The following is a 23,749-nucleotide window of genomic DNA, read 5'->3' as shown; positions in this document are numbered from 1 at the left end:
AAGTGCTTCTCTACTCAAAGGGGTCAAGTATTTTGGTCAAATCCTGGATCCATCCTCACAAACTTCTACCCAATCATTTCCCATCAATGAAACATATTTAAATTCCACTAGATTTAGCTTGAGCTCATTCTTATTTCTGAGTCTGTACTTATGTGGGTCATAGTACTGTATCTCACACATCAATACTGTCTAAAATATTAATGCAGACGTATTATAAACATTACCTGTTGTGATCTCTGGATAGCAGCATCAATTTCATCCACCCTTTGTCCAATAGTGTCACTGACTAGTTTGTACTGCTCGTTAGCATCGGACACAAGTTTATCCAGCCCTTCTCTGGCTCTCCAAGGCACCAGCTCTAAGAGAGCACGGCTCACCTCATTCACTGTGTCCAACACCAGCCTGTGCTCCATGACCTCCTTCTTTAATTCCTAAGGAGGGAAAAGAGTTTTCAGGCCATACTTTGCTAAATAAAGCACATCAGCAACTGTGCTGGGTGGAAAGTGCTATCTCTACCACACATCCCAGCAGGACTCTGACCTCCTTCCTTCAGTTATTTTTTTCTCATCTCAGATTTTTCAATCATTCTGAAGCCTGACTTTAGACTTCATTGTTGCTTGCTTAGAACTGTCTGTAAGCTTTTTGAGCCAGAGTGTCTCTGGGTAAAACAACTAATACTTCTTTCATCTCCTTACTTCAACAGAAATGATAAATAATGCTTTAACCAAAGGCTCAGTATTTAACCTAACAAGTACCTATACAATATTTCTATGCATCTAGAACTATACTAGATCCTGCAGAGAAATCAAATAAAACCATGAAGCACTCTTTAGAGAATAAATAATAGAGGTACAAATGTTACAAATGTTACAAAGCAAACTTGATTCAACTTCTTTCTTCTTCATAATATATGTGTAACATATATGTCTTTATGTCAACTCTTACTGTCCAACAAGAAAGGGGGGCACACATTTTTAGTTTATATTTAAGGTAAAGGTTGATAAAACTTAAGGATTCTGACAAAGAGGAAGCCTTTTTTTCCTTTTACGGTAAAATAACAGCTCACCTTCTGTCTTTGCTGAAACTGGGGTATCTGCTCCCCTGTGGGAGACTGTCCTCCACTGGCTGCCAGCTCCTCCTCCACCTCCCTCAGCCACCCGGTCAGTTCCTCATAAGTAGACTGGAACTTGGTGGCCAGTTGCCGGGCTTGCTCTAAAGTTCTGAGGGCCTTGGAGCTAGTAACTGTGATGTCTGCGTAACGAGTCTTTATTCCATCTAGTTTTTCCTGGATAAGTAACACCTCCTCACCTATGGAAGATAGCACACAATTACTCATATTTAAGACATCTAGGAATGAGGAGTCTCTGATCCCCTTTCTTCAAATCAGAGCTTTAATTTCATAGACGCTCTCTCTCTCTCTCTCTCTCTCTGTGGTAGTGATTTCACCTATCCCATACTAAGGGCAAATGGGAAATAAACTTTCCACTGGATAAAAGAAGCCACTTCTGAATTATTAAAATCTGAGTTCAGCGTCAAGTGTTTCTAGATGTTCCCAGAACCTTTCAGTGGATGCTGGCATTCAAGATACTGAAGAAGAGGAGAAATCATCATCTATAACCAGATGTGAGACAACTTTTTAGTTTTCAAAAGATTTAGCAGGAAACAACCTTCTGGAGCACAGTAGGGAATACAATCAGTGAATACTAAGCTTCTGACATATACATAAAGAAGAGGCTAAGGCAGGGAACTCCTTTCCTTGGGTACATGATTGTCTTTGAGACCATAGGGGTGCTAAGAGACACACTTTTCAAAGTACCTGTGGTTTGTTTTAGAAGAGCCTGACCATTTTTAATAGCTTGATCTACATTCTTCTTTCTATTAACAATTTCTTCATTTAAAGCCTGAAAGGAAAGAATATCATTAATCCTAAAACTGTGGCACTACAAACGAAACAAAATGTGAGACCTTTAAGAGACCAAATTTAAAGTAAAGAGATTAATACTAGTTTAATGTAAACATCAGATATTTGATCCCCTCATCTTCTCCTTGGTTAGCCCATTGACTATTCAAAATAATTATATAGGCAAGCTTTCCTATGTGCTGGATGAGAAAAACTTAGAATTACATCAGCTTTACCAATCTATTGGTACCAAACCTGAACCCAAGAAAGGCAGAAGGGAAATTCAGCAAAATTGTCTACTGTGTCCAAAATAAGGAATAAACAGAAAGTTCAAGAGAAGAAATTCAGTAAGAATAGACTGACTTAAATCAGAATCCTGGTTAAAAACTCTCTTCATGTTTAAAGTTAACGAAGCAAAAGAATCAGACTATTAGAAAAATTACCTATTTTTACTACTCCCAAACAGATTTCATAAAAATGAAATGAAAAAGGCAAACTCTTCTATTAAGATGACACAGAATCCCTGGAATTTGAACAAATCCAGAAATATCCTAAAAGTTCTAACTGTATGATCAAATCCTGGGCACTACACAGATAGATCTGGTTTTGTTAAAGTACATTATCTTTCATAAAACTGCTCAAATAGAATTTTAGTGACCCATCAGCTAATAATGTAAGTAAATCATGAGTTGGAGTTCAGATGGCCCCTGACTATACCCTGTACCATCTTCTAGAATTACTGATTCAACTTGTTAAATATAAGTATTTCCATGGACTCATCCAAAAACAGATTAGCAGTCAGCATCAAGTCCACTAACTATGCACTTGTGTATAAAATAAAGTTGAAGTGTTTGTAATGAAGAAAAAAAATAAATGAAGAGAAACATGAATCAAAATAACAAAATAACAGAATAACATAACCAATAAAAATGGAAACATGAATACCAGGTGGTCAGCATGCTGTCTGTGCAGGACATCCTGTTTGAAATCCTTTACGAACACTGAACCGAGCTTGTCCTCAACCTCAGCCAGCCAGTTGAGCACCTCCACCTCATCCTCCCCAAACAGCCTAGCATTAGACAGAGCTTGGTCAAGTAGGGTTGCCTTCCGACAACAGCGGTCTTGAATTTCACTGTATCGGGCCTGCAATGAGTCTATCTTTTCTGACAGCACACCCTGTTCTGCAGGAGATGTCAGGGAGGAGAGGGACTGCCCAATTTTGACTGCCTGGTGCACATCTGTTGCATGGTTTTCTATGTCTTCTTCCAGAGCCTGGAAATCCAGATGGAAAAAATGAATAACAGAAACAAAATAAATGAAAAGTAAACACAAAATGATGAATAACAAATGATACAACAAATTAAACAATTAAAAAATCACCGACTGAAGGGCAAAAATAATATAAAAATTGGGAACAAAAGCTGTTTATTCCGGTGGTAGCCTATCAGTCAATTTCTATTTGTATTTCAAGAATGTGACTTTTCCAATTAATAATCTGACCATATTTTAAGTTAAACCCACAAAACACACATCCTCTAGAATGCTGCAGGCAGTTTACTCATTTCTAGGATTTCTAATTCCAGTTTTCTGTTTTCATTTACTGTAACCACTCCTTACCTTGTGCCGAATGATCTGCTGTTGTATTTTGGCAGTCTGAGTGCCAACAGGTTCTGAGTTAGCAAGCTTTTTCTCTGTGACAGATAAGAAGTCAGAAATAGGCTCAGCTGTCTCATGGAACTGTTTGGCCAGAATCAGGATGTCTTCCAGCTGTTTTTGCCTACACAAATATATAGAACAAGCTGCTCAGGAAAAAAGTCACATTAAAACTGGTAATAGTACTATACTCAGTAAAAGAATAGTCTTTTCCAGGTACAGTTTAAATACCAACAGTAAACAGAACACACATTATGTAGCATTTCGATGTTTTAAAGGATTTCACACCATTAACCTTATTCTCATTCTCTCATAACCTTGTAAGGTGGACAGAATAATTATGCCCCATTATAAAAGAATAATTATCCCCCTATTATAAAAGAGAAAGTTCACTCAGAAGGCTTAAAGGAAGATTTGTCCAATCACCTGGTGAATAGCAATAGTAGAATCAAATCTTCTAATGTTCTCCTTATTTGACACAAATCAAAACAGAATGTAGCATATATATCACCTGAACATGTGACCAAAATAAGGTTTAAAGGAGGCAAAAAGTTGTCTGTTTTCATTCTCTCTGTCACTACTACCTTCATTTGTGAGTGAAGATATCTGAAGAGTAAAGACTGTATATTGCCTATGAACTAGAACTCTCTCCCCAACTCTCCAAAATTCAGTCAGGCTTCTGGTAATTTCAAGCCCCAGAACATAACTTTGAATCCAGATTTAAGGCAAAAAAACAAAAAAGAAACAAACAAAAAACCTCATGCTGGCTGAATTTGCCAATACAAAAAGCACCGCCCCCCACCCCCGCCCCCCCAAAAAAAAACACAAAAGAAACTATAGACTTTACAGCTCACTTGGAATCTTAACTCTTATTTAATATAAGATCCATAACTAAGCTTGGCTTTTCCTGGGATACATGATTGTCACTGAGACCATAGAGGTGCTAAGAGACATACTTTTCAAAGTACCTGTGGTTTGTTTTACTCTATAAAATAAAAGCAGCAAATTACAAAGGGAGGAGGAAGTCTGGATATTGGAGATAGCCTGACAAGAAAACAACCACAGAACTGTATTAGCATGCAGATTACTAATGAAAGGTCATAATTTTGTCTTTGAATTACTAAAAACAGACTAAGATATGGCATTTGAAGAGGCCTGGGAGTATATGATGCACTTAAGTTCTGCAAACCTTTACTGAAGACCTAATTTACACCAGGTCCTATGCTAGTTATGCCCTGCCAAAGTTATTTTAATAAGAAGTGGTTTAAATAAAAAAAGTTGGCATTTTGATTACTGGAAATTCAATTATGTTTGAATATAAAGAAAAACATATTTTTTTAAGTGACAATCTAAGTCTAAAACTTTCTTTCCTAGTTTGTTTATGCCAGCCTTCAAAATATATCTTCAAGTAATGCAACTAAAACATTCAATATTAAAAATTACTATTAAACTTGAATTTCATTTTTTAAAAATTGCCTCTAATTTTTATGTCTTTCTTACTCATTTGATTTTGGAATCTGAAAATTTGAAGAATTTATTGTAATAAGATTTAAGGTATTTTTAGGGAGAAGAGCTAAAAATAATTTAGAAGCATCAAATATCTACTCTTGGTATTTGTTTCTGTTTAAAATATTGGCCCAGAAACTATATTAGGCTAGGCGGATGGAAACAAGTAAAGTAGAAGGAAAGAGTCATAAAAATATGCATTAGATAAACAAACCACGACTTTAAGGAGTTTATGGACCAGGAAGGTAAGTACATAAAATAATGATCGTAATACAAGGCACAGATAAAGAGTTATGGCAGTGAAAAGGCAGGAAAAGTTATTCCATGCTTGAGGAATAAAGGTAAGTTTTATAGAAGAGAGAGCTGGACAAAAGCATTTCATGAAAGATGTATTATAACACCATAAAATAAGACACGGGGTTAGGACATTGTCAGAAGATATTAAAGAACAGAATATTGTTTACTTCAGCTATAATATTAAGGAGTGAGAAGAATAGTAGAAGCTAAGAAGGTAGGTTAGGGTCAAATAGAGGGCTTTGAATGGTGGGTTAAAGAGTTTAGATTTTATTTTAAGCACCTTCTTAGCACAGCAGGCAGTGCGTCAGCCTCATAATCTAAAGGTTTTATTTTAACAGGGAGTCAATTAAATGTCTCCGAGCTTGGAAAGATATGATTAAAGGCTTATTTCAGAAAGGTTCACCTGCAGCTGGGGGATGGGAAGGGGAAGGCCCGAGGGTAAGTGGTAGAGTGATTAGTGAAGAAGCTATCTCAATACACCTAGTGAGAGCTCGTAAGTCATGAACTGAGGGGAGAGTGGGAATTAGAGAAACAGATGGACAGGAAAGACACTGTAAAGTAAAATAGAATTTAGCATGCTGATAGATGTGGGCACAAAGGAGAAATTAAAAAAAAAAAAAAGTAAAAATGGAGTCGAGGTTTTAAGCCTAGGAAACTGGAAAGCTAATGGTACCATTACTGGAAATGGACAGAGAGAAAAGAAAATAAGCAGTACAAATCTGGAAATACAAGTAAGTTAAATTTTTTCCATTTTGTTTCTTCCACTAACATAGGCAAACCATACTTTGCAACTCAGGTAAGGAATAAGCAAGTAATGGGCAGGTGGACATAAAAAGACTGAAGAGGGGGCTGGGCGCGGTGGCTCACGCTTGTAATCCCAGCACTTTGGGAGGCCGAGGCGGGCGGATCACAAGGTCAGGAGATCGAGACCACGGTGAAACCCCGTCTCTACTAAAAATACAAAAAAAAAATTAGCTGGGCGTGGTGGCGGGTGCCTGTAGTCCCAGCTACTCCGAGAGGCTGAGGCAGGAGAATGGCGTGAACCTGGGAGGCGGAGCTTGCAGTGAGCCGAGATCGCGCCATTGCACTCCAGCCTGGGCGACAGAGTGAGACTCCGTCTCAAAAAAAAAAAAAAAAAAAAAAAGACTGAAGAGGGAATTATTTGAAGACTGCCATAGGCTACCTAGGAAATGTAAAGGATACAATAACAAATGATCAACTCTCTTATTGATTTCTCATTAGCTGGTATTTAATTTTAAAACTGGGGACTGTATAAAAGTAAAGACATCTATGTGACTTATTAAGCTCAAGTCACAGGATAACTTATAGCTATGAAAAGAGAAAGGGAATATTTCCTTGAAGGAGGAAGATTTGTTGCCTGTTTTTTTGACCATTTATTGAGGTAAGTTCATGCATCTCTTGAATTCCCAGATATTTAACAGAACCACAGAATAGCTCCTAAAGGCAAAAAAATCTAATATTAGTATAAGCTAATAGAAAAGAAATATGACACATTTCAATTCCAAGTATCAAAAGCATTATTTATAAATATAAGGGGGGAGAATCTGTTTGAAAAACTCAGAAAATAACTTGGCTGGAGTGTAGGAGTCTGTGTCTGTCATTTGGAACTATGATTATACTACAGCAGAACAACCACACAGAGCAATGAGTTTTCCAGCTCTTGGAAATTTATGAAGATGCTGGAGACCATTTCCTGAGTGTGATTCTGGTTATCAGGATCACCTCTAAAATCTTATCCCATTTCAAATAAAAGCCATTAAACACCTTCCAAAAATCTATATGAATCATCTAAGAACTTACAGAGCACTTCAAGTGATAGTAAGTCGAAGAAGAACAAAACAAACCTCTGACCCACTCTTCAAAATTCCTTTGATCTTACCTGGCCGCTGCCTTACTGAGTAGTTCAGTCCATCTACTTTCAAGACTCTGCAGCTGTCCAGTGATTTTCTCTCTATCAGCCAGTTCTGCTGACTGGGCTATTCTGCCTCCTTCTGCTTGAAGCATGTCTACTGTGGCCTTTCGATCATCTAGGAGCCGCTGGAGCAACTATTATAAAGAGAATGAAAAGTTGTAACACAGGATCATTTTGAAATCTGAACTAGGAAGAAAAACTTTTTGTTTTTTACAAAAGAAACCAACCCGCCAAATCCTAAGTTTCATTGAGTAAAAGAAGTTTTTTTCATCCTTGAGGCAAAAACAGGAGATATAGCACAGTTCTCACCACTCATATACTTTTCACACGCTTAAATTTTTTAATGGAGCAGTGACTGTCATTATGTGACTAACAGGGAACTTCCTTTGAACCAAGAGAAAAGTGCCCTAAAAAATGGTTAACATTTGAAGTGATGAATATGTTAATTATCTTGACTACGGTAAATATTTCACAATGTATATGTATATCAAACCATCACATTGTATATTATAAACTTTTTTTTTTTTTTTTTTTTTTTTTTTTTTGAGACAGAGTGAGACTCTCATTAAGTCTCACATTAAGTGAGACTCTGTCTCCCAGGCTGGAGTGCAGTGGCTCGATCTCGGCTCACTGCAAGCTCCACCTCCCGGGTTCACACCATTCTCCTGCCTCAGCCTCCAGAGTAGCTGTGACTACAGGTGCCCACCACCATGCCCGGCTAATTTTTTGTAATTTTAGTGGAGACGGGGTTTCACCATGTTAGCCAGGATGGTCTAGATCTCCTGACCTCGTGATCCGTCTGCCTTGGCCTCCCAAAGTGCTGGGATTACAGGCGTGAGCCACCACGCCCAGCCAAACATATACAATTTTTATTTGTCAACTATACACCAATAAAGCTGAGAAAAAAATAAAATTTCCTTTGGGATAAATTTTTTTTAAAAAGAAAAACTGCATTAAAATAGAAATTAAACCAACAAAAAATATAGATAAAACTTTGTACATGATATACAACACTATTTAGAATATTGCTGACCCTGAAAACACCAAAAACCTCTTAACATAAAATTGTGGATGAACACTGAAATAGGATACATGAACAGGTAAAATTATTCAGTCTAATATATGCCACAGTAAACCAGTAGATTTAAGTAAGATAATGAAAATTAATTTCCACCTTTCTTTTCAGGACGACACAAAGTAGGTTAGGATTCTACTAAAACTCCTGAACTGCTTCTTAAACTATAAGCAAATGTGTTGTCTACCACTCCCTACGGCTGTTACAGTTCACTGTCCCAACATTCTCACTTACCTTCTGTTCTTGGATCTGTGCTTTCACCACTTTATACTCAGCAGATGGAGGTTTCTGATTGGCTATGAGCTCCTCGGTATCTGCCAACCAGCTGAGCAATGGCTCCAAGGCATCTTGAAACTTCCCACAATGCAACAAAGCCTCCTGTAGCTGTGCAATTCTTTGTGCGACCTGTATCATGAACAGGTAGGTTCATCATGAGAATGGAGAAAGTAGTTTTCAAATTTCTACTGACCTCTTTTAGTGCGACCTGTATCATGAATATGTAGGTTCATCATGAGAAAGGAGAAAGTAGTTTTCAAATTACTACTGACCTCTTTTAGTAATTATAGATTGCAACTGCTAAATTTTTATTTCCATTCAGGTTTCGGGAAACCTTAGATTCAGATGTCTCTTTTCTATGCCTTCTGTTTCCAGTACGCTTGTTACCCCATTGTCACTCACCTTTTTATTCAATGTATTCCATCGAGTGTTGATCTCTTCCATGTCATGTTCTAAACCCTGCACGTCACAGTCTTTTCCTGCACTCTGAATTAATCCCTGGCCAAGTCCATTCACCTGCTGCAATTTCATCTGAAGAGGATCCACTTGTTCTTTCTGAAACATCTAGATAATTGCAATCCACAGAAGATTTAATACAAAGGCTATTAGACTCTCTATACCACACACAGACTGGTTATTCTTGGGGCATTTATGACTTAATGAAAGACGACCAGGAATAAAAAGAAAGAGCAAGCATTTGCACGTGAAGCATCAAGAAAACATGTGGTTTTGTATTTCAATACATTCTTCTATGGACACGTAATTACAGAGTTATGACACTACTTAGGTCTTTAACCCAATGACTCTTTCCTTTGTTCTTTTTTTTAAAATCTGTTGCTTAATTTTTTTGTTTGTTTTTTTTGGAGACAGAGTCTCGCTCTGTCACCCAGGCTGGAGTGCAGTGGCATGATCTCGGCTCACTGCAAACTCCGCCTCTCGGGTTCATGCCACTCTCCTGCCTCAGACTTCCGAGTAGCTGGGACTATAGGCGCCTGCCACCATGCCCAGCTAATTTTTTGTATTTTTAGTGGAGACGGGGTTTCACCGTGTTAGCCAGGATGGGTCTCGATCTCCTGACCTCGTGATCTGCCCCCCCTCGGCCTCCCAAAGTGCTGAGATTATAGGCGTGAGCCACTGCGCCCGTCCTGTTGCTTAATTTTCAATGCAAACAGCCATGGAGAATAGAAAAGCATCAACTTCGAAATGCTATACAAGTAAGTGCAATGTATATGAATCCTAAAAGAGAAGAATAGAATAACACCAAATGACTAGTATTTAACATGAAATATCCCTTGGGGAATAGCCTTAACTGACCACTAATAAGAAATGCTCTTCTCTGACTGGACTAATAACTCAATTAGTCAAAACATATTAACAGTGTGAAAAATGCCAACCTCATAGCTTAATCCCCCTGTGGCCATTTAACTTCATTCTGATCAAGAGCCACAGATCACACACAGCAATAATCTTGAAGCAGAATTCCTCTCATTACAAAGGGAAATGGGCCAGTAATGTTGGGAAATGTCCTTAATAACTTCAGACACACACTCTGAATAAGATACAGATTTACATTTAAAAAACTGCTCAAAAATGATACTGTATTATCCATGTTTACCATGGTGCAACAGAATTTTAAAACAATGTGAACTGGTGTAACAAGCAAAGTGTATACTTTGCTCTACTACAGTTAAGCTCCATTATGATTTAGACATGTCTAAAAGGAAACAAAACGGGTCAGAAGAGAATGGTATTTCTGCCACATTAAGAGTATGAAGGGGCTGGGCGCGGTGGCTCATGTCTGTAATCTCAGCACTTTGGGAGGCCGAGGCGGGCAGATCACGAGGTCAGGAGATCGAGACCATCCTGGCTAACATGGTGAAACCCTGTCTCTACTAAAAATACAAAAAATTAGCCAGGCATGGTGGCGGGCACCTGTAGTCCCAGCTACTCTGGAGGCTGAGGCAGGAGAATGGAGTGAACCCGGGAGGTAGAGCTTGCAGTGAACCGAGATCGCACCACTGCACTCCAGCCTGGGCATCAGAGCGAGACTCCATCTCAAAAAAAAAAAAAAAATTGGGTTTCTCTCAGTTATCAGAGGGATAGAACCAGCCATATTTCACTAGCCTGGATTTATTTCCCTTCCTTTTTCTTCCATGAGCCGGGTGAGTCAATTAAGGCCAGAGGATGACAGAAAATGGAAGAGGACAAAAATAAATATAAAAGAAAATGATAAGTTTGAGTAAGACCAATTTTGGTCAATATGAGACTACAGACCACACTAGGATTAGGAAACTGATTCTAGAAAGAATGGTCTATGGCTGGCTAAGATTACCAGGGAGGGAAAGCCCCAGGCAACACTGAAAAAGGAAGGTTATAAAAGTAATTATGAGTGCACTTCATTTTTTACTATAATTTGATTATACCATATTTTCTTAGGCAACATTACAAAGCAGTTCAGTTAAAATGACTATTTCTCCAACAACATGGTTCTCAGAAAAAACAACTGCTATAATTCCATTTTGTAGCATTAAAGATGTTTCTGCTGAAGAAAAATCAGATAGAGGCGGGAAAAACATCCTAAGTTTAAAGGTGCTTTTGGTACAATAAAATGATGGTGGTGAAGGTGAAGGAATGAAAAGGCAAAGAAGGCAGAAAGCCAAGGTATGGAGGGAAGATGTCAAGTCCACATTACAGGGCCCTCTTTTACTCAATAACCAAATCCTATCTCACTCTACAACTGACATTTAAATTCTTTCTGTGCTTTCTAACATGACAGCCAGCAGCTACATATAGCTATTGACATTTAAATTAAATTTAAAATCCTGTTCCTCAGACCCACTAGCCACGTTTCACATAGTCAAAGCCACAGATGGCCAGTGGTTACTCTATTGGACCATCGATAAAGAATAAATCCATCTTGGCAGCAAGTCCTACTGGACAGCACTTTAAATGATACAGAAAAGTAAAATAGGCTAGGCACAGTGGCTCGTGTCTGTAATCCTGGCACTTTGGGAGGCCAAGGCAGACAGATTGCCAGAGCTCAGGAATTTGAGACCAGCCTGGGCAACATGGCGAAACGTCGTCTCTACTAAACACACACAAACACACACACACACACACACACACACACACACACACACACACACACACACACACACATTAGCCAGGCATGGTGGCGCATGCCTGTAGTCCCAGCTACTCAGGAGGCTGAGGCACAAGAATTGCTTGAACCCGGGAGGTGGCGGTTTCAGTGAGCCGAGATCATGCCACTGCACTCCAGCCTGGGCAACAAGAGAGAAACTCCATCTCAAAAAAAGAAAGAAAAGTAAAATTATATTTAAATAGTTCAATAATCTCTTTCATATACAAGCTGAATATCCCTTATCCAAAATGCTTGGGATCAGAAGTGTTTCTGATTTCAGATTTATTAAAATTTTGGAATATCTGCATTAAATACTTACTGGTTGAGCATCCCAAATCTGAAAATCTAAAATCTCCAATGAGCATTTCTTTTGAGCATCATGCCAGCATTCAGAAAGTTTCAGACTTGGGAGCATTTCGCATTTTAGATGTTCAATCTATAATAAGAGCTACTGCTACTTTAAACTTTCGGATTTACTTTGTTTACAGACATGTCCTATAGAAGCATTAGCTATTCCTTCATTTCTCACTTTCACTCTATGGATTGACAGGGACAATGGGTATTTGTATCATTTCTCATAAGTTAAAAAATATATGAAGGCACCTCTAAATATTATCTATTTTGAATATAAGTGAACAGAACGTTAAAGAATGTACATTTGAAAACACCTGCTTCCTTCTGTCAACTCCCAAATAAAGCTGTTTTGCAAAACCAGTGCTTTCAGATACACTAAAATGCCTACTCCTTAGTATTTCACACACTGTTAGTGAAATAGGACTGTGTCATGTTATTAACTAAGCAGCACTGGCACACATTTTCCAAAGAGGTACACTAGTAAAAATTGTTGCAAGGTTGTAAGATGCAACTAGGACACAAAATAGGAAATTTCCCAAAGAACTCCTTAAAACACTTTTATCTTTGTTACTGCATTTTTTTTTTTTTTTTTTTGAGACAAGGTCTCACACTGTTGCCCAGGCTGGAGTGCAGTGACATAATCTCAGCTCACTGCAACCTCTGCCTCCCAGGTCCAAGTGATTCTCCCACCTCAGCCTCTCAAGTAGCTGGGACTACAGGCATGCACCACCACACCCAGCTAATTTTGTATTTTTTGGTAGAGACAGGGTTTCACCATGTTGGCCAGGCTGGTCTTGAACTCCTGACCTCAAGTGATCTGCCTGCCTGAGCCTCCCAAAGTGCTAGGATTACAGGCATGAGCCATGGCATCCAGCCTTGTTATTGCATTTTTCCAGTTTTATCCTGACTAATTCTTTTCTGTTGTCCTTTGTTCTCTTTCTCCTCTTCTACATCTCTAAATGATCTTTGGGGGTGGGAGTAAGGGAACGACGTCAGTTCTGGACTCTCTTCTTTTTCTATACTCTTCCTAGGCAATTCCATCAATTTCTGTGGGTTTAAATACTAAACACAATAAATGCTTATGACTCTCAATTTGTCTCTCTGAGTTTCAAGCCTATATATCCAACTGCTTTCTTAATATCTCCATGCAAAAAAATGAACCACAGGCAATCCCAAGCCTAACAGTTCAAAAATGAAACAGTATCTCCCACTTTCCCTTACCTCTTCCTTAAATCAATAATTTATACTATCCACTCCACTATACAAACCAGAACCTAAAAGTCACCCTTGATAACTCCCTCAGCCCCAACACAGAAGCCACAATCAGATCTTGTTGATTTTACCTCCAAAATATATCTTCAATCCCCCCTATTGTCTTCAAATCCATTGACATCATTTTATTCAAAGAATTTGCCAAAATTTCTAACTATGTATTTATTTTATATTTATCTGTGGTTTTCTTAATATCTGCCTCCCCCACTCAGTATAAGCTCCATAAGGGCAAGGACCATGTCAATTCTATTTACTGTAGGAGCCTAGTACCTGGCACAGAGTAGGTACCCATAATATTTACTCAGGCCGGGTGTGGTGGCTCATGCCTGTAATCCCAGCACTTTGGGATGCTGAGGCGGGCGGATCACCTGAGGTCAGGAGTTTGAGACCAGCCTGGCCAACATGGTGAAACCCTGTCTCTACCAAAAATACAAAAAAAAAATAAATAAATAACTGGGTGTGGTGGCACATTCCTGTAATCCCAACTACTTTGGAGGCTGAGGCAGGAGAATTGCTTGAACCTGGGAGGCAGAGGCTGCAGTGAGCCAAGATTGTGCCACTGCACTCCAGCCTAGGCAACAGAGTGAGACTCTGTCTAAAAAAAAAAAAAAAAAAAAAAAAAAAAAAAAAAAAAAAAAATTTTATTCCATGAATGAATGAATCCTTGTATAGAAACTGTGTTAGGGAATGCAAAAAACCAATGAAGATTCTGCCGATCAGCAGAGCATTCAATCACCGAACTGGAATTGTGGTGCTCTCCAATTTTTGCTTAAAAAGACTCCCTTGGCAAATTGTAATCTTATAGAACCCTTATTTTATACAAAAGGTTTTTTTCTTCCTTTGAACCAGTGACTCGGATTAAGACTGAAGAAGTCTATAAATAAGTAGGGAATTTATATAACCAGAGATTGGTCTCAGTAGGCCTCAGATCCCACTACAGAAAAAGCAAACAAGTTTTTGGCATTTTAGTTCTACCAAACTCTGTTGTTATCGCAATTACAAAGTTTATATCTATTTTAACCATGTATCCATGTCTGCACTTGTACATATACATACAGGACCTCAGTTCATGCTAAATCACTTGTCGAGTTCTAAGTATTTATATATAAAAATGGCAGGTTCAGTTGCCTCTTGGAATCCTCTTAATGGAAGAAATAAAAAATTCATAATCTCCCATTTTGGAAAAACCTTTTAAAATAATATTTCACCAATTTAGCAACCCTGTATACTCATGTTAACTCTATAATGATTTGTTTTGTTTCAATATTTTCAAAATAGCCTCTGTACATTCTTGTTGGTTAACAGTCCTGGCTGAGGCTCAGATCTATCCTTTCCTGTACACAGATACAGGCATTTGCTCACTTCCAGATATTCCACAAAGTAACCACACTTCAAAGATGGACAACTTTGCAGCTGGGCTACCATTTTCTTCTCCTGTCATTTACGTCAGGCAATATTTCATAAAAGGATTACCTCCTGTAGCTGGAAGGATAGTTAGAGATTATGTGGCCATCTACTTATTTTGCAGATGAGGAAACAAGGATTCCAGAGACTGATATAGGATTTCTATGATTTTTTTCCCCTTTATGCAGATTTGATTGCCTCACTATAAATTTAATCCTTGTATTTCATGATTACTGCTACATAAGCTTTATACTGGAGATATTTTTTTTTCTTATCTCAGAGATGGGGTCTTACTATGTTGCCTAGGCTGTTCTCGAACTCCTGGCCTCAAGCAATCCTCTTCCCTTGGCTTCCCAAATGTTAGGATTAGAGGTGTGAGCCACTGTGCCTGGTGAAATATTCTGTATTATCAAGAATGGCTCTGTTGCTGACCTACTGTCTTCACTTTGGACAGGTTATTGGGGATCTCAGTGTCATTCCAAATTCAATAAAACTTGGAAAAATGAACCAAAAATCCATCAGTCTCAAAGATGACGCATCCTAATTTGATGGAATGCTACCTGACAAAATAACTGGTAAAGCTCAAGGTAAAACCACCACCACTCAGCAAGGCCGGATTATCTTAATCAATCCTCTTAATTAAACAGCTCATGGCATGCAATCAAAATGATTTTGTTGTCAGGACCTGCATGTTTAACTGGTGCTCTAACTGACTTAAGGCTGCCCTGAAAGGCTCTGCAATGAGGTGAATGAGAAAACCCATCTTTCTTGTAGCATCCATCCATACTCTAGGAAACTGATATTCATGCATTCAGTCAGCCAGTCAACAGCAAATGCCTGCTATGAAGAAGGCAGTATTTTGAGTCCTAGGGGTGCGTAAAATCAAAACAATCTTCTCACTCAGTCATCTCTTGTGTTCAGATTAAACCTCTAACTCCTGCACTCTTTACCACTGACCAAATCAAACCTAGGTAATTAACTGTGGAAAGCTGCTGATCTCAAATTCCTTGGATTAGGAGTGCTCAAGGATGTGGAACATTGTTTCCAACTGTTTCCTAACACATTCGTTTCTCTAACATTAAGAATCTGAGAGCCGGCTGGGCACAGTGGCTCACGCCTGTAATCCCAGCACTCTGGGAAGCCGAGGTGGGCGGATCACGAGGTCAGGAGATCGAGACCATCCTGGCTAACACAGTGAAACCCGTCTCTACTAAAAAAAATATATATATACAAAAAATTGCTGGGCACCTGTAGTCCCAGCTACTCGGGAGGCTGAGGGAGGAGAATGGCGTGAACCCGGGAGGTGGAGGTTGCAGTGAGCCAAGATCGCGCCACTGCACTCTAGCACTCCAGCCTGGGCGACAGAGCCAGTCTCCATCTAAAAAAAAAAAAAAAAAAAAAAAAAGAATCTTAGAGCCAAGACAGACCCAAGAGGACATTTAGCCCAATTTTCTTGTTTTATAACAAAGAAACAAGAGGTCCTGGAAAGGAAAATGACTTGCTTAAGGACACAAAGGCAGTTTGACAAAGACTAAAATATCTCTATTTTTCATAAACATTATGCCTAGCTCTGGTTTTCAGAAACACACATTTGCATTTAGAAGTTCTTAATCATTCAGCTTTATTGCTTCTCCCCAATCTGCTTTGGTAAATTCTTTCAACTAACCAACATACCTATTTGAAAAGAATGGGGAGGATATGGCCAGTGATTGCTAATCTTATACGCTTGGTACCTTAAATGTATCTCATTTTATCCTCACAGAGTTATGCCTTAACAAATGAAGAAACATGAAACTCAAGAATAGCTAACTAATTTTCCCAGAGTGGTTAGGAAGCACCCCAGGTCTCATTCCAAAGCTCACACTCTGGCCTCTACCTAAATGTTGAAACCACCAATGAATAAACTGTCTCTTGGTTTAGGAAAGAACATGCTCACTGTATAATTCAAAAGCAGAATCACCCTTTCCTGTTAATAATCTTTTTAAAAATGTAAATCAACAACTGTTTATATCCCTGTTTTCCTTGGGATTGGCTTATCTGAATAGAAAACGAAGCATGAAATTATAAAGTTTTTCACCAGACAAAATTAAAGTATATTTTCCCCAAAAACTCAACAGAAAGACTACAAATTATAAGCCAAGGAGACCCAAAAAGAACAAAAGAACTATCTGTGCCATTTCTCATCACCACTAGGTCTTGCAAATCACTTTACTCTCTAGACCCTTCCCAGAATCAAAATGGACAACAATTACCTCATCTGAATTTAATCCAGTGGTTGCAGCCAGAGGCACTTCCCCATGTAGCACTGTGCTGGTCACCTCTTTTATGCCAAATACTAGGGAATCAAGGTCCTCCTTGATCCACATTCCAGTGGAGGAAGCCTCCTCTACAACAGGAGTTCCTTCTTCTGAAATAGGCACTGAGTCAGTGTGGGCAGAAACTCCCAGGAAGGGCACACCAATGGGGGAAACTTCCTCCATAGGTGGCACTGCAGCATTTGGGATGGCAGGCACCTCTGGGGTGGACACTGAAGCAGCAGGGATGGGAAGCACCTCTGGGGTGGGCACTGAAGCAGCAGGGATGGCAGCCACCTCTGGGGTGGGCACTGCTGAGGTGGGTTCCGCTAGGTTGGACACTGCAGCTGCTGGGGAGGCAGGCTCCTCGGGGGTGGGCACTGAAGCTGCTGGGGAAGTGAGTTCCTCTGGGGTGAGCACTGCAGCTGCTGAGGAGGTGGGTTCCTCTAGGGTGGGCACTGTTGCTGCTGGGGAGGCGGGCTCCTCTGGGTTTGACACTGCAGCTGCTGGGGAGGCTGGCTCCTCAGAGGGGGGCACTGAAGCTTCCGGGGAAGTGAGTTCCTCTAGGGTGGCCACCATAGCTGTAGGGGTGGGCAATGAAGCTGCCGGGGAAGTGGGTTCCTCCGGGGTGGCCACCACAGCTGCAAAGGAGGCAGATTCTGCTGGAGTGGGCACTGCAGCTGTAGGGGAAGCAGATTCTGCTAGGGTGGGCACTGCAGCTGTAGGGGAAGCAGATTCCTCTGGGGTGGGCACTGCAGCAGCTGGGGAGGCAGACTCCTCTGGGGTGGGCACTGGAGCAGCTGCGGAGGCAGATTCCTCTGGGGTGGGCACTGCAGCAGCTAGGGAGGCAGATTCCTCTGGGGTGGGAACTGCAGCAGATGGGGAGGCAGATTCCTCTGGGGTGGGAACTGCAGCAGATGGGGAGGTGGGCTCCTCTGGGGTGGGCACTGCAGCAGATGGGGAGGTGGGCTCCTCTGGGGTGGGCACTGCAGCAGCTAGGGAAGCAGATTCCTCTGGGGTGGGCACTGCAGCAGATGGGGAGGTGGGCTCCTCTGGGGTGGGCACTGCAGCAGCTGGGGAGGTGGGCTCCTCTGGGGTGGGCACTGCAGCAGCTGGGGAGGTGGGCTCCTCTGGGGTGGACACTCTAACAGCTGTAGTATCAGGCTCCTCTGGAGCATGCACTGTGGTAGCTGGGGTGACAGGCCCTTCTGGTGTACTATCCTCCTCTGTGATGGGTACTGCAATAGCTAGAGCAGTCCACTCTGGGGAGAACTCTGCGACAGCTGACATACCCTCCTGTGTGATGGCTGCTGCAACAGCTGGAGCAGTCTCCTCTGGGAAGGACACTGCAGCAACTGCAGCAGTCCCTTCAGGGACAGACACTGTAACAGCTGGGACAGTAGCCCTCTCTGGGGCTGATACTGCAGCAGCTGTGACATCCTCCTCCTCTAAGGAGACTATTGAAGCAACTAGGATGTCCTCATGTGGAAAGCGCCCTATAGCAGCAACTACAGCACTTCCCTCTGGGGCAGGCACTGCAGCAACTGAGGTATCCTCCTCTGGGCTGGGCAGTGCAGCATCTAGGGCATCTTCAACAGTGGGCACTGCAGCAGTCTGGGAAGGCCTCTGGAGGATGGGTATCCAATCCTCTAAAACTGGTTCAGTATTACCAGCCTTGGTAACTTGTTTCTCTGGAAAAATATTTAGGCATGAATCTGAATCTCTCCTTTCCATCTCCCCTCCCTCTGATGATGCCACATTCAGCTCAGGCTTTATATCATTCACAGTTTCCACTCCAGCTGGATTAAGTCTCAGTTCTCCAACCAGCAGGTGCAGACTCAGAATCTCTGACTCTGGGGACATCCTCTGGAGATCCTGGAAGACCTGCTCTGGGAAGTTTCTGTGGAAATGTGCTGGAGCTCGATCCTCCAAAAGCGTGGCTTGATAATCCAGCTCTTTTGCCTCACTATCCTCATCACAAATTTTCTCCATGGACAATTCACAAGCGACCACATTTCCCATCGATGTCAGACTGTTATTTTCTTGATTAACAGTTACATTCCCACTTTCCAAATGAATTTCATCTGTTAGTAAATTTGATTCATATAACACCTCTACTTCAGGTCCTGAGGTAACATCTGTTAGTTCATGATTAAAAGCAAAACTGAAGGTGACCCTCTCAATGCACTCCTCACCATTCCTCTCAGTTTGACTGCAGTCTCCCAGGGACAAATTGCCATTGTCTTTGGCCAGCTCAGAAGCAATGAAGCCTGATAATTTTTCTTCATGAGAAACCCTGTGATCAGAGTTCAGCAGTCCTCCTGGGTCCAGCTTTTCCAGTGAATCCAGATCAGCTGGCTGTCTGGACTTAAATTCTGCAGTCCTGGGGCTAAAAGGCACTTTTTCACATTCCTCCTTGCTAACAGTGGAAGTGTCTCTCATGATATCAACGTGGGCAATAAGTTCCACAGCATTAGGCACCTGAGAAGAATCCAGGGTATTAAAATATCCACAATCCAATCCAGTATCATAATCTTTTGCCCTTACATGTAAAAGGCCTAAATGCTGTTCCTTTTCTAAGGCAGCCCCTGAAAAATGACTAACTACAAGTAAATTTTCTGCATCCTGGGATGCAGCCAGCCCTTCAGAAGAGGTTTGATTCTGTAGCTCAACTAGAGGAGTTACTCCTTCTTCACATAAACACTCCTTTTCAAGTTCAAGAAACATCTGCACTGAGTCTGTGTCAGAGAGCTGTTCTGCATCAATAGTACCCACAGTACATGCTGAATCTGAAACAAGTCCCTCTAACCCCTGAGCAGTTCTGTTTGCCACCTCACCGAGAATATCCTCACCTGTAAGAACACAATCGCAATCCAGGGGTATACCCTTGGGAACAGTAGCCAACTGGTCCTTGGCTGGCTGTGGGTCATCAGGGCAACAAATCTGACCAAGAGATAGGTGGCCAAAAGTCCTCAAGACAGCAGCTAAGCAATCGGATCCATCCTCCACCACTGCTGTGTTTGCTTGTTCTCTTTCTTCAAAAATATCTGCCAGGCTGTTCTTCTCATCTGCCATCAGAAAAGTCTTTTCCCTGTCTGACAGTTTCTCTTCCTCCCACTCTCCCTCAGCCTCCATCATAATCCATCGCTCATCTTCCTCAAACTTTAGCTCAGACTCTGTTTTCTCTCTCAGGCTGGGGGTTATGAGAACATGCAATTCTGGATCTAACAGCTCTTCACTCAGGCAAGGGGAGAGAGGTGGCATTTCCACAGTGCAGGCTGTGTCCCCAAGGGGGTGCTGCTTCTCACTGAAGCCTCCCTTAGCTAAACTTTTTGTGGCCCTCGGCCAGGTTGCACTTGAGAATCTGGATTCCTGCATTACATCTGTGTTACCACTTGTTGCTGCAGCTTCTGATTCTACAGGCTGGAATTCATGGGGAGGGTTTGCACTGTGCTGCTGAAATCTAAAGTCCTCGCAGTCTCCACTTAAGTTTTTTACATCTTGCACCTCTGGAATACCTATGGATTTGGACACATGTTCCAGAGTTACTGACTCTGACTGAGGTTCCCTGTGGTCCAAATGACCAGAACTTTCTGTCAATGCAGAACTGGACTCCTTCTTCTCTTGCAAGGAAGGATTTGAAGCACCAGCTTCTGAAACCTCACTGAGAGAAGCTTCTATCCTCTCTGCAAATTCGGGGAAGTTGGGTGGCATGAAGGACTTCCACGATCTCCTGTTAACATTGTCTTTGCGTTCTGCATTTGGCCGCCTTCTGGGTGGCACAGGTGCTGACTTCTGCACATCACTGCTTAGCTTTAGTGCATCAAATATTATCCTCTCATCCAGCTTCTTACCTTCTGGTGCTCTAGATTCAAAAACATTAGATGCTGCTCCTAATGTACCATTGCTGGATATAGTACTTCCTTCCATCTTTTCCATGGTGCTTTTTGAAGTCTGGTTAAGCTTTGACCCCTGGTCAATTTGCTCATTTATCCTCATTGTATCATATATAGACCGTTGTGGAACATAGCAGTCCTCTATGTAGCCATCCTCCTCCTCTCCTTTCCCCAGGCAGGTGGGGTTCCGCCTTAAACAGTCTGGTCTGCTGAGTGGCTTACCCATCCTTTTTCAATCAAGATGAACCATCAATCTTTCAAAAGTATTTTTCACAGGTTCCCCCCAAATGCATTCTACATAAGTTATAAATCCTTTTAGCTGTTCATACCCCAAACCACCAATTGCATCTGCCCTCCAGAAAGGCCTGGAAGTCCCGTTTTGAAACCATTCTGGGAGAAACTCTAAGACAAACAGTTTTTTCCTCACAGGCTAGCAGCCTCATAGTTGACAGCCGATATAATTTAAAATAATTCCTTGTATGGCTTATGGTTTAATTTTTTTTTTAAGAGCACTGCTCTTTCAAATACAGTCAACAAAAACCATCTGATATTGACGAGTCTTTTTCGGTATCTAGTTCCACTCACTTCTCACCGAAGCAGAGTTGGGAGCAGCAAATTTATGCCGATTGTATCCTTTAGTAACAATGGCACAGCCTCTCTAGTCTTCAAGTATGGCCCAAGCTCCTAAGAATTCCTTTCATTTTATCCTCAGTTCCAGCCCTGGAGAGTCCAGCTGGTCTGAATTAGCCATTCGTCCTCCCTAGCTGGGGTGTTTGCATTTGAACTGGGCTGGTCGGCGGATATTCCTGCAACTTTAAACACAGGAAGTCCTTCATTCGGGGCCAGCTTGGGGCTTCCTGTCTCCAAAACATCATGGCATTGTTGTGGCTCCCAGGCCAACCCTGCGCTGTAGCTGCAAAACAAGGCGAGCGGAGCCCCGCGCCAGGCCTTCGGAAAGGCGGGCGGGCGGCAGCAGCGGCCGCGGGTCTGTCGGAGGGGGTCGCTCAGCACGGCCCGCTTCCCCGCGCCATGCCGCTCGCCCCGAGGGCCAGGGTCGCCTCACCGCAGGCTGCAGGTGGCTCCCGGCCGCGCCGGCCTCAGGTCCCGCGCTCAGGAAGTTAGTTTGTCCCTCCGGCAGCTGAGTCCCAAGTGCTGTGGGCGCCGCCTCCCCCGCCGCCGCCAGTCCCCGGCCCGCAGCCGCCACGCCGTGGGCTGCATGACAAGCAGCCGCCTCTATTCTCCACCACGCCGCTGGCCCCGCGGCCCCGCCGTCCTCCCCGCCCGCAGCTGTCACGGTCCCGGCATGCAAACTTCTGGCTGGGAACAAAAGGCTCCGCTCGGGCCGGGCGGGGGGCAAGCCCTCCTCCCCCGCGCCGCGCGGCCCGCTCGCTCGCTCGCTGGAAGTGCTGGGCTGGCGGGCGGCTCTCCTCCCCCTTCCCCGCGCCGCCGCGCTGCGCCGCCCCGCCCGGGCAGCCCCCTGGAAGCCAGGGAGCGCGCGACGCGGAGAGCCCAGGGAGGAGGGCGAGGGCGGGGGCGGGGCCGGGGAGAGGAGCGACCCCGAGAGAGGAGGGAGCGGTGGAGAGGATTGGAGGCGGAGGCGCCGAAGGAGGGGCTTCTGCGGGATTCGGAGCGAGAGACCCGGGGCGCCAGCCGTTCGGCTCCCACAGCCCACGCCCACCGCGCCCCGGGGCCAGAGGGGAACGCCCCGCCCCCGGAGAGGGCGCAAGGAGAGGAACGGAACCCGTGCGAGTCTCGGCTGCGCGGCGCAAATCCCCTGACAAAGGAAAGCCCCGCCCTCCTCCCGCTGGCCCGGCCCCTCCCGCCCCTGTCTCGCTCCGGCTCCGAGCCCAGCCCAAAGGCGAACGAATCCAGAAAGGGCGCCCCCGCTCCCCCAGCTAGCCGGCTCTGGCGATGGCCACTCGAGTTCCCGTGTGCCGGCAGGTCGCGCCGGCTGGGGTGGGCCGCCTGCATCGCTCTCGGCTCCAACTCTGCCGCCAAAGGCTGTCCCTGCTCCTTCCAGTGTCACCTTTAGCGCTCCCCTTGCCGGACCAAAGAACACTCCAGCCTTAAACCCGGCACTTTCCCGGTGTCCCAAAGGAATTCGGTCACGCTCAGAGACCAAAGTTATTGGATAACTCTGGGCACATTCTACCTTCTCTCTCCCCCTTCTCAAGCATATCAAGTCCTGGTCAATTCTCCCACCAGGATTTCTCTGCTCACAGACCTGAGTGGTATCAATGACGTAAGAAAATGGGGTGTTGGGGGAGGCGGGGATGCCAACAGCTGAGCCCTACGACCAAACACCTGGGTCCTTTATAGTTGCGCACAGCCAAGGAAACCTGAGCCTCCTTGGACCAGATGAAAAGCATGGGTATTTTAAATCTCAAATAGAAAACACTAGAGAAAAGTCGCTCACAATCCCGTCGTCCACGGCCTTTGGCTTTTAGAAAAGCCACTTGGTCACCTGGTGACTGTTAAACAAAGAAAGTACAAAGGGCAACGCAGGAAACTGTCCACCAGAGGCAGCTGCATCTCTGAAGGGGTCCAATACTCTGTTCTATTTGTGATGGCCATTCTCTGATTTTATGAAGGAAAAAAACATCTATTAAAATTCGGAATCCCTGTCGGACCATGTGGTCAATATATACGGCAAAACTTATGGAAAAGTTATTTCTACCCTTTACACAAACAGTAAGTGAAACCAACACCTGGTGTATGAAGATCTGGCACTGAAACCTTGAGCTGAG

The 23,749-nt window shown here is 43.0% G+C and overlaps 2 protein-coding genes across 35 annotated transcripts in view; both read right to left on the bottom strand.

Moving 5' to 3' along the window:
• MACF1 (microtubule actin crosslinking factor 1) overlaps positions 1-23,749 on the bottom strand; it is a 406,463-nt gene that overhangs the window by 55,399 nt on the left and 327,315 nt on the right. For 29 of the 34 annotated variants that reach the window (XM_030823503.1, XM_030823500.1, XM_030823502.1 and 26 more), the window contains 8 exons: positions 9,043-9,204; positions 8,599-8,769; positions 7,257-7,423; positions 3,518-3,677; positions 2,846-3,172; positions 1,817-1,901; positions 1,067-1,308; positions 225-431 (listed from right to left, as the gene is read on the bottom strand). In XM_030823503.1, coding sequence (XP_030679363.1) covers positions 225-431; positions 1,067-1,308; positions 1,817-1,901; positions 2,846-3,172; positions 3,518-3,677; positions 7,257-7,423; positions 8,599-8,769; positions 9,043-9,204 — 1,521 coding nt within the window. The remainder of the gene's footprint in view (positions 1-224; positions 432-1,066; positions 1,309-1,816; positions 1,902-2,845; positions 3,173-3,517; positions 3,678-7,256; positions 7,424-8,598; positions 8,770-9,042; positions 9,205-23,749) is intronic. The other 5 variants (XM_030823509.1, XM_030823508.1, XM_030823516.1 and 2 more) reach the window with 1 other exon arrangement.
• On the bottom strand, positions 16,316-22,256 carry KIAA0754 (KIAA0754 ortholog). Its single transcript, XM_030823518.1, has one exon. The coding sequence runs from the start codon at positions 21,226-21,228 to the stop codon at positions 17,002-17,004; it is 4,227 nt and encodes a 1,408-aa protein (XP_030679378.1). The 5' UTR covers positions 21,229-22,256; the 3' UTR covers positions 16,316-17,001.

Source organism: Nomascus leucogenys, chromosome 12, assembly GCF_006542625.1.
Source record: "Nomascus leucogenys isolate Asia chromosome 12, Asia_NLE_v1, whole genome shotgun sequence".
In the NCBI taxonomy this organism is placed as follows: domain Eukaryota; kingdom Metazoa; phylum Chordata; class Mammalia; order Primates; family Hylobatidae; genus Nomascus; species Nomascus leucogenys.
The sequence above is the reverse complement of the archived record's forward strand: the minus strand, read 5'-3'. Positions and strand labels throughout refer to the sequence as shown.

What these genes read in the sequence shown, in the direction of transcription:
- KIAA0754 (XM_030823518.1), bottom strand. Translation starts at nt 21,228, where the DNA reads ATGGGTAAGCCACTCAGCAGACCAGACTGTTTAAGGCGGAACCCCACC.